Source organism: Glycine soja, chromosome 10 (assembly GCF_004193775.1).
Source record: "Glycine soja cultivar W05 chromosome 10, ASM419377v2, whole genome shotgun sequence".
NCBI lineage: Eukaryota > Viridiplantae > Streptophyta > Magnoliopsida > Fabales > Fabaceae > Glycine > Glycine soja.
In genome coordinates, this window is record NC_041011.1 from 51,271,626 (window position 1) to 51,283,033 (window position 11,408).

Below are 11,408 nucleotides of genomic sequence, written 5' to 3' on the forward strand. Positions count from 1 at the left end.
CGCAAACTTTGAGGCAGCGTCATGTGGATGCATGATTCTAACACGATTCATTAGGCAAAATACTAGTAGTGGTGATAACTGTAAAAAAATAAAAATAAAAACAAGTGGGAGAAGCTTTGGTTAATTTAAAACAAAAACATTTTCACCTAAAAATTCATTGCACTAGGCCTACCTATGAAAATGAAAATTATATGGGCCAGATGAAGAGTTTGACTTGGTTCTAACTCTAACTTACGGCACTTGGTACTTGACCCCTACGCTGTCTCAAAGGTGGGTTTTTTTTGTCGTTATGTTCCAAATTGGAGCAAAAGGGTGGTGCCGGTAAACCACATGAATATCCATATTATCATGACTCTCATCACACCACCACAACACAACTTTATTACAGAATTGTCCACACTCTAGACTCTAGATTTCTATACCGGCTGCTGCTGGCACCTAATCTGATCCCTCCTCTATAAATACCGTCTTTTCCTTTTCCCTTTTCCATTATCCACCAAGACCAAGATGAAGAGGCAGAGAGGTGTGCATGTGAATGCTGTTAGGCCCATCATGAATAATAATCCTCCCAATGTTGAAGATGTAGCTGCAGCTGCAATGGGGAAGAAGAAAGTGAAGAAAGAGGATGAGCAGAAGGTGGGGAATATTATGGTGGAGGAAGAGGAGATAAAGGAAAGTAGTACTAGTAGAAACAGCATGGTGGGTGGGTATTTGCAGCAACATCAACAAGGTGGCATGCTGATGGGTTGGAATTGGGAGGAGAATATGAATATGCCATTGGTGGGAGGTGTGGTGGATGAGCAAATGTCATGGGGCTCCACTTGGTTCCCTGGTTGGGACATGGACTTGTTGGGGGGAGATGCTTTCACTGCCTTGTACAATGATGTTCTTTGGGATGATGATATCTGGAATCTCAACAACCAAATTCCAATTCCCTTAGATACAACAAAGAGGTTTCACTTGGAGTAGAGTTAGTTCTTAAGCCTGAAATGTCTTTATGTTTCCTTTAGCTAGGAATGGAATTCCAGTGTTTTCTCTTCAATTTATATAGTATGTTGAATGTTGAATTCACTATCTGTTTTTTTTTTTTTTTAATGCTAATTCGGCTCATCAGATTCCAGACCATCTACTTTAAGCTTCTTTAATTGAGTTTGTAAGTATTACATACGCCAAATCTTGTAACTTGGTAATAATTTCATGATAATCAGAAACATGTTGGTTAATGGGAAATGAAAACTTCTTGCCCAAATCTGACACGAATCGGTAAAGTGTTCCCGGAACATTGCTACCATCGGTTCCAAACTTGACCAAATGTGAAATTTTGGAAAGTATGTCAAAATGTGGCTACTAGTTATTGAAATATACTCTTCTCTGTTATAATGCTTCAGCAGAATATTTGGTATTCCATTTGTTAAAATTGGCGAGTATGGGGTTAAAAAAAGGTTACGAAAGAGCATGGTATTTTGGAAAATGGTTCCTCTTCTTAATAGGAATATTAATGTGGAAATGGAAAACTTTGCCATTTACTAGGGGAAACTTGGCTAGAAGAAGATTGATTGTTGGTCCAGATTGTTTTGTGTGGTTTCCGTAGTTGATTCATCCATGACCAACAAGACTAGTGTGCTATTGCTCTGCCTCTATGTTTATTATTCGCTGGTCAATACGGTAAAAGCAGCAATGCATGGGTCCAAATCCTACGTTGGCTCTTGAAAGAGCATAATACTGTAGCGAAGAATATCTAGCTCTAGCAGTAAACGAATCTATAGGCCTGTCAAATCCAGGAAGTGCTTCTGGAGTCAGACAACATGACCCTTGTTTTAGACGTGTAGGGGATAAACTTAGCTTGGGGGCATTATTCATATTCCTTATCTTGAAGAATCTTATCTTTGATTCAACACACGATGATGAAATTTGTTCTAAGTTTGAACAATCCAAATTGATGGCTTATTTATTTTGAGTTTGAACAATCCAAATTGATGTCATCTCATTTCTATTCTAAAGTTATTTCACTGGAGGGAAAATGTCATTTCCTTTGCCCACTGCCCAAATCAGTTATAATTTTGACTCCCAAATTCGTCATTCATTGATCCATCAATAACATAATCAGTATGTTAGTGAGTAGTGATCATGAATCTCACTTTTAAGAAATGGCTTTTTTGTATAGGTGGAATCCAATGAATAAAACAGACATCCAGAAGAGCTAAAGGAACACAAAGCATGGTTGTACAACTTAAAAAAACATTTGAAAACAACGACAACGATACAAAGATTAAAAGGCCTAATAAACTTTTGTGTTCAGAAACCAGTGCTTATACAGGCAATGAAACTGATGCACTGCACTTGGTGTCACTTGTTGAATCCAGTGATTCGAATGAAAACAATGGGGTGTTCACTCTAAATTTTCACCAATTTCAAAACTAGTTAACTAATATATGTATCTCTAATGCACATTCTAAGCAAGCTACTACTCACTACTCAGTTTTATTAGCTAATGGATGATACAGGGGAGAGGGGGCAGAGAGGTAGGAGGTAAGAAAAAGTCTAAAAAATTATAGTTGCCAATTGCAGGGCACACTTGACCGGAGGCAAAAGAAACATATTTCAGAAATTGAATATTAGAATCTAAAATTTCAAGATCCTTGATATTATAGTTAATGGATTCAGGAATTCATTGTGGGGTATACAAGATTTTTCAAGAATGTTTAATGCACTTTTCTTTGGCTAGTCTAGGAATGAATAACAAACATCTAACAATTGATTTCATATTCTAACCGACCATAGCCATACATTATTTCCATGCAATTGATAATTAGGTTTTGTCATCAACAGAAGGTGCCAAATCAATTATTTAACATGTTTCCCAAATCCAACATCCTGCGTTCTCCTCTCAGTTCCAAAGCATCAAAGTTGAAGGACACTTCTATAGTCATATACCTTTGTAAGCTGCTGCTCATCTGATACCTTTTATTATTATTATTATTATTATTATTATTATTATTATCATCCTCATCATCAAATGCACACACCAAAATTGAGGACATTTAAGGGTGTATTAATTGGAGTTGGAGGGTACTGATTACTGAATGAAGGGGTTCGTAGCCTTATCATCAAGCACTACCCTAAGTAGCATGTGGGAAGGGTCATTGTCTTATCTAATGTGTTGGATGGGAACATGAATTTGACTATAATTGTTGGTTTATTCTTTTGTACGTTCTCTCAACTTGACCTTCATCCTCAGGTGCGGCCTATTGGTCGGAAGCCTCGTATTGACAGAAACTCAATTATGATATGAGTGGTGACTCACGAGACAATGATTGGACCAACCACCCTTCTGTTGTAACTTGTAACACGCCATGAGAAAATGATAGGAACAAGATATATATTTGTCGGCAGAGATAGCCATGCAAATTGAGCCACTATTTCTTTAGGCGCAAATTGACTCACGCCATTTTAATAACTAAGGCAAGTAGTTGGGTACGTAAGGTGGACGAAACTTAAATTAAATATATGGACTTCATTAACACACCTTCGAAAAGGTGCGCATTTTGTAGGTGTAAAATTGAAAATAGCATAACTTCATAGATAATCCAACATTAACATGAATCGTCCATTATGCTGTGATCACTAGTGGACTTAATCAACATATCATGCATGACTCTTACACTTGAAAATCTTACATCATCATACTAGAATTTTAGCCAAGACACATTCCTTACGATTTCTTTCTTTCTTTTTATTTTTTAATGAAAACAAGGTTGCTGTTATTAAAGAAAATCTGCTATATGATTAAGTAAAAAAATGAGGTAATTAGTTACCACTCACTCCATACTCCTAGTTTATTGCTTATCTAATCTTAAAAACAGTACCAATTGAACACTTAGTTCCTAAAAAACATTACTGTAGATACTAAGGCATAATGATAAGTTTATAACACTCCTCTGACTCAGTAACTGGCTAACTGCAAAAAACCTATGTTCTTAGATTTTCATACTTCCCGAGATAAAGGGTTGAGAAAGATTTCAACTATTTGTTCTTCAGTTCTACAATATTTTAGTTGAATTTCAATTACTCCTTCATTTTGGACTTTCCTGAGAAATAATTACAACTTGATATGAAAATGCTTTTTTCTTCCTTACAAAACTAGATTTTCGAAATTGTAATGGTAGCTTGATTGTCCGTGGAGGGCTTTGTCTTGCTCCCTCTTTTGCTGATTGTGCAAATCAACCAATAATTTTCTAATCCATATTGCTTGATTCCTGCAATAGCATTAAATTCTGCTTCTGTTGTTGATTATGCTACAACTTCTTGCTTCTTTGAAGTCTAAGAATATTTCAGATCCTAGTGAGAAATAATATCTATATGTACTTTTCAATCTTCAATTGGACCTGGCCAGCCACTATCAGAAAATCCAAGTTAATTTCTTTCAGTCATTCATACTTGACTCCATAACTGGCAATTTCTTTGATATATATAATCTGAAACTCTCTTTTGGTAGCTTTAAAATGCTCCTCATTCGCACAAGGTAGATATTTGGTAAGCACAGAAGCACCATGAAGAATGTATAGCCTGGTTGTAATGAGGCATTCATTCAAACTTCTATAGAGTGATACAACCTTCTTTGAATCACCATCTTTGAATAGTTATTCTTTTCGATTCATGGGAGTGGATATTGGCCTATAACCTGAAACCTTTTAAGAATTACTAGAGCATACTTCTGTTGACAAATAAAAATTCCTTGATTATGTTGCTTAATTTCCTTTCCAAGAAAGAATTCCATCTACCAAGATCTATCATTTCAAAACATATCATCATCTTCATTTTGAACTGTGTAACAAGTTCATCGTTGCTATGCTACCTGTTATTGAAAAGATCATCCATGTATAGTGACACAACAAGAAGATCAGATTCTAATTTCTTTACAAACAAAGTAGATTCACCATGACTTTTATTGAAGCCGAGAACGACAAATGTTGATATATATTCTGCTCTATCAAGCTTTTGGGAGCTTGTTCTCTATGCCCTTCATAAATAATTAGACTTTATCTTCTTGACCTTCTTGCGAAAGACTTTAATTTCAGTTAACATAAATTTCTTTTTATAGGACACTACCTCCGTTATGTATAGTGTAAAACACACTATAAAAAAATTTCTTATAATAAGAAGTTATTATCATTTAAGAAAACATATTTTATTAGTGATATGTGTTAAGGGCCTGTGACTTGTGAGTTGTAATATACATATTTGAAGAAGGGCTAGGATTCAGAGGACCAAAAAGAATTATTTATTAGTGATATGTGTTAATGGCCTGTGACTTGTAAGTTGTAATATACATATTTGAAGAAGGGCTAGGACTCAGAGGACCAAAAAGAATTGTTAAATTTGATATTGACTCAATGTCATGTCACAAAGGTTAATGCATAAAATTGAGTTATATAGTGTAATTATTTGATCTCTTTTTAATATTTTTTTGATATTTTATAATATAAGTTTTTTTATAATTTGATATTAGTTAATATGCCAAATTTAAAATTTATTTATTTTAAAAAAATTAATTATTTGTGACTGGTTTTATCACAATTCCATCGTGGTTAAACCAATAAAAAGTGAGCTAATATTTTTTCTAGTTCAATGCCTGATAATTGTCAATAATAAGGGTTAAAATTATGTAAAAACTATTAGACCTACAAATTTTCAAAAGCATCACATAAATGCCAAAAGAAGAAAGATACATGACCCAAATTGTTTGTTTTAGGGTTATGATATCTCTTAAAATCGTTTTCCAGTAATTTCATCTAAATAAAAACTTATTCTAATTATAAATAATTATAACAATATACGATTATACCTGTAATAATATATTTTTGAAATAATTTAATTTTTTTAATTGTTCCAAACACACCTAAGTGTACAGAAAGTGTCAATCTCTTTTTTCTTTCTCTCTAAAAAAAAGTGAAAAACTGAGTTCTTGGATTTCAATCTGCGGGCCTTACCTATGGGTTGGGATGTTAAAGACTTTCTAGTGGGCCGAGGCATGTAGCGGGACTCTGAAATGGGTTTTGCTTTATGCACCAGTCAATTTGCTGGTACACCCAACACAGGATGCACAACTCTAAAATTGCCCTTCCGTAAAGCTAACACAGATTGCTAATCTGTAAGCCTATTATAAATTGTCAATCCGTAAACCTATTATGGATTACGGATTGTCAATCCGTAATCCTATTACATATACATTATTAGATCAAAATTAATTATAATAAAGCCAAAAAATACATTAATAGATTTATGTTAATAATGTATTTTTTTACATATATAATTTTGTATTAAACCTATGATTTTTATTTGCGATTTATATATGTAAACAAATTAATTATTAGATCAAAATTAATTGTCACATAATTTATTACGTAAATTTACATGTGTATTAAATATACAATAGAAATTTTGGTGTTATAACAACAACATTAATTATTTTATAACATAATTAATCTATTAACTCAGTTGATTAGTGTAAGCCTAATACAGATTGACAATCCATATTGGACTTACGGATTGACAATCTGTAATAGGCTTATGGATTAGGATTTGTATCAGCTTTACAGAATGACAATTTTGAAATTCCACATCATGTATTGAGTGTACCAACAAATTGACTGGTGTGCAAAGCAAAACCCCTTGAGGAATTTCTGTAAATAGTAGCCATGCCAAATTGTAATTGGGAAGCTTCTTTCTCTATTTTTTTCCCCTTTTCTTAAGCAGTTGATAATTTTTTTTTTACTTTTCAAAAACAGTCTATAAGTTTTTTTAGAATTAAAAAAAGAAACTTGTTGATGGTAAAAACTGTTATACGCAAACAGTAGTAAGATAAATCATAGATGGGTGCAACTTTCTCAAAGGGACACGCTCTCTACGTTCTCGAGATCTTGGTCACAAGTTCTTTGTCTTCTCTATTAATTGAAACTTGAAAATACTTGTAGAAATTTGTTATTTAATTTATGTGTACTTGTAAAACAAAGAGTCCGTATGAATACATTTATAAAAGAAAAATAATTTTTGAATAAATTTATTTAATTTTGTGTGTTCTCTTTATTCTCTAAGTGTCAGTGTTTCTAATACTTTGTTAAATTGGATTCAAAATCAAAATCAATTAGGGAAGGAAGAAATGAAAGAAGAGAGAGAGATTGCATAAAAATGTGTACTTTTTTAATGAATGGAAATAAAGTTTGAAATTCATTTCTAAATTGCACTTTTATATTTTTCTACCACTGCATGATAGGCTCTACCACTGAACAAGAATATGTGACAGAGGCCATCACCCTGGAATTTGCTAAAGGATAAATATGCTTTGATGAGGGCAAGCTGCATGAACAAGTTGCACCTGACAAGATTTTTGCTTGACAATCATAGAGTACTAACATGGGATTTTAAAATCCGATTAAAGTTAAAAGATAAAAAGTATCCAATATCTATGGAAGTTAAACAAAGGTTCAAGAAAACTCTCAATACTAATATTTATCCTAAAATATTGTATTTTTATACTTATTTGCATAAATATTCCTCAATTTAGCTAATTAAATTTACACACACTCGGCATCCGGTTTTTTTTTTTTACAATGACCTCCCCGCCCCCCTTTTTATCTATTTTTCAAGCTTTTAGCTGCATATATTTGTAGCCATGCGGCCAACAATAATTGTGATCTTCGGAAAAGTTCCTTACAATTTTGTCAACATTCCAATAACATGTGTTTATAATTGTAAAATTTGGCCCGTTCTACCAGTAAATGTAACTATAGTATATTTATTAATAATTAACAAGATAAGGTAAAGTTTTGAAATCAAATCTAGTCTTATCAGAGTTCAAAGATATCCCTTTTCAAGACCAACCGCCAGCAGCAGATGTTTTATCCAGTTCATAATTTCCACAAAATGGTTGGCAATAGAAAGGGGCAAATTAAGGATATGTCCAAAGAGAAAATGGCAAACGTAGTAGAAGAAGCTAAAAAGACATCAACTTTATATTATTACTGTCTGCCTGTGCCTGAAGCTGCCCTGCAGCATTCAGATTTCATATATCCCTTTCTTTCTAAGATATCCATGCTTATTTTGAGGATCAAGTATATCCGATTTTTAACATGTGGAAATATACTCTAAGTAGAATATTTACACCTACAAGTCTTCTCCGTGATTTTTTTTAATTACCCATAAATAGAAACTAATGTGTGTAATAGAAATTGAATGGGGACAAGGGATCTAGGGTTGGTTAGGGTTTGTACAACAGATGACGTCAAATAGTGTGGTTGCTGTGCAGACTGCAGACAATGAAAGTCAAGACATTGTGCTTCGTCTAATCACATTCTCAATCAGAAGTGACACATCCTATTTCGCCTGCACCTTGCGCTTCTCTATCACTTCAATCAAGTGACCAAATTTGGCTACACGTAACCTATAACTGTAGTTTAACTTTCCATGTTTTTTCATAATATTTTATTTTTAAATATTTACAATTTTTCAAGTCTTCATTGAGCTTGTTTTGAATTAGAACAAGCAAGTTAAGAACTATGGTGATAATGGTGTCTCCTCCATCCACTTCATGTAGAAGGGTAATACCACCAATTAATGTAGTAAATCGACTATTGGTAAGAGAACATGGTAAACGGATTTGATTTCTGATGCCTGAGGACGCTGTTGAGGTAATAACTTGTGGGTCTCTTTTGGCAGTGTACAATTGGCCTTGAATATTTTGCTTAGCAAAAGTCTTTAAATCATATTTTAAATAATATAAACATTCATAAAATATATAATATAATAACAGATAACTACATATATTTTAAATAATATATTGTCTACTAAAATATAATTATACACTGAAATATTAATTATTTCAAAATTGGATAAAGTTTAGTAAATTCAATTTGCTTTATAAAAATTATAAATTTAATGATTGAACAAATAAAACTTCTTTATTTTTGTAGACTTTAATTTCCATACACTAAATAATTTTTACATTAGCAATCAATAAAAACCATATTAAAAATGACTTTTAATATAATTATTATAGAATTATCATAGATGTTATTTTTTATTAATGGTTGATGCGTATTATTCCAGAAGCTACTTGGTTTTGTTCTACATCTTTTGCTAAATTTTGGCGTGATTTAGATCGTAAACACGCATGCGTGAAGGGATTTCAAAAACACACATACTATTTCCCAATTTTACAAGTCATTAAACATATAATGATTTTATAATGTGAGATGATTTTAATATGGTGGCATTGAAGCAATTGGGAAGTTCGCATGACATGGATTAGAATGGTGTTCCGTTCACAAGATTGCATCAAAATTGATACCTAAGATGGTACGGTCGGTAATGGAAAACGCGATAACTTGTAACGTACGTTAAACCTCGACACAAACAAAACACTGTGGCGCGATTCGCGGTCCAGCTTCCTCGCCTCTCTACCCCGTTTTCCTTCTGCCCATCTCCTTTGTGTTATAACTTACAAGTACCTTTTTCTTTGTCTTATGCCAGTGATCTCAAGTCTCTTCAATATTTTCTTAAAAAAATTAATTAAGGAATTAAAAAGATAAATATTTTTATTCAAATACATAAAATTATGTTATTTATAAATTTCACACTAAATATTTTTTTAACTAATATTATAAAAACACTCATTAATACGACTCTTAATCTTTATCTATTTAATTCATAATTTACGACTATATCTTAAATTTTCTAATTTGCGAAACAATTTCATTTGAAAGGGACAGTCACATCTTACCAATTCCATTTTGATATATTAGATTGTAAAATTTGAAAATTTCAAATACAATTTGAATCTAACAAATATATGTATGTTAATTATGCTATGTATGCTGATTGGTACTCGTAACTATTGGTTTCTTTCTATTGATATATTTATCTGTGTAATTCTGTGGGACTATTTTTTTATTTGAACGAAATTTAAAAATACTAATAAACACAAAAATATGTAAAAGATAAAAATATTATTATTGTTAATGGAGATGGAACAAGTCAGATTGTTCATCATACATCGTGACTTAACTCACACAATTCTTAAGTTAATTTTGTCTTGTTTCCTAAGTACGTTGTGCCATTTTTTTTTTTTTGAAAAAGTGTTTATTAAAAAACTATTTAATTAAAAGAAACATTTTTTCAAAGAATTAAATATTATTCGATGAATCTTTTAAGTGACTTGTTTAAATAAATATGAATAATATGTATATTTTTATTGTATTGATTTTTTATTATAATAATTTATAATTAATATATATATATATATATATATATATATATATATATATTATGTATATATTTTGTTTATCCAAAAACTTGAAGTCTTTGTTGGTTTACTTAAGTGTGTTTGTTGATCTATTTAACACATCTAAAAAGTAAGCTTCTAAATAGGTTTTTACATTAAGGCTAACCTTTTAAAAAAACGAGGCCTAACTTTAAATCTTAGATTTAAAATATTGATCAAGATTAAATCTTGATTTAAACCAATTTATCCCTTTTCCATCCTTAGTTGTTAAACAATGATGTGAAATGACTTGTCTCAATAAAGAGTATAGAATCGTAGGATACAAATTTATTGTTGACAATGAATAACTTATATTTTATCATAAAATTATAAACTAAAGAGATAATCTGGCATTTTAAATTAAGAAACTAGTACAAATCATAGACTTCTTTTTTTACCAAAGACAATCTTACTTGAGCATATAATAGTGTTAAAATAATAAAATAAATATTATAAAAAGTGTAATAAATTAAATTAAACAACGTGAAATAAAAAAATTATCTAAAAACTAATACTTCCTTCAGTCCTACTTATAATATTCAAATTAAAAGTGATGTTTAATTTTTTTATATATAAGATCTAATTTATAATATCTTTTACATTAATATTGAGATAAAATTTTGCAAGTGTATCATGTCGATTTCTGGATACATTAAGGTTGGCATGATATTATAAAGGTAGCATATTTAAATATTACAGTGTTATTTACGTATTTAATTTATTTTAATCTAAAGTTAAGAAACGTAACGATTTTTATTATAAAAGTTAACACAAATTAAATCAGTGTTAATCTTTTTGAAAATATTTTTAAAACAAATAAATTGTACATTAAAATAATATAAAACAAAATATTGAAATTAAATTTTAATAATTAATTCACGGATGGATAGTAAAAAAAGTAAACGGTATATATAACGATTTAAAAGCAAACTATATATTGTTATTAAAAAAACCTATTTATTTTGCCTATATAACTTTAGACCATTGCGATAAGTTTGTTCCTTATGAACTACACAAGTTATTAATTAATAGTCGTATTAAATTATATAAAATGCATCATATAAATTATTGCGTTTTACATTTATCCGAA

The 11,408-nt window shown here is 30.9% G+C and overlaps 1 protein-coding gene across 1 annotated transcript; it reads left to right on the forward strand.

The window, feature by feature from the left end:
- Positions 1-216: 216 nt before the first annotated feature.
- Positions 217-1,129, forward strand: LOC114370168. Its single transcript, XM_028327458.1, has one exon. It carries the CDS (start codon positions 508-510, stop codon positions 967-969), a length of 462 nt encoding a protein of 153 aa, XP_028183259.1. The 5' UTR covers positions 217-507; the 3' UTR covers positions 970-1,129.
- The last annotated feature ends 10,279 nt before the right edge of the window (positions 1,130-11,408 follow it).

Excerpts from the sequence above, each read along its gene's own strand:
- LOC114370168 (XM_028327458.1), top strand. The coding sequence starts at position 508 with ATGAAGAGGCAGAGAGGTGTGCATGTGAATGCTGTTAGGCCCATCATG.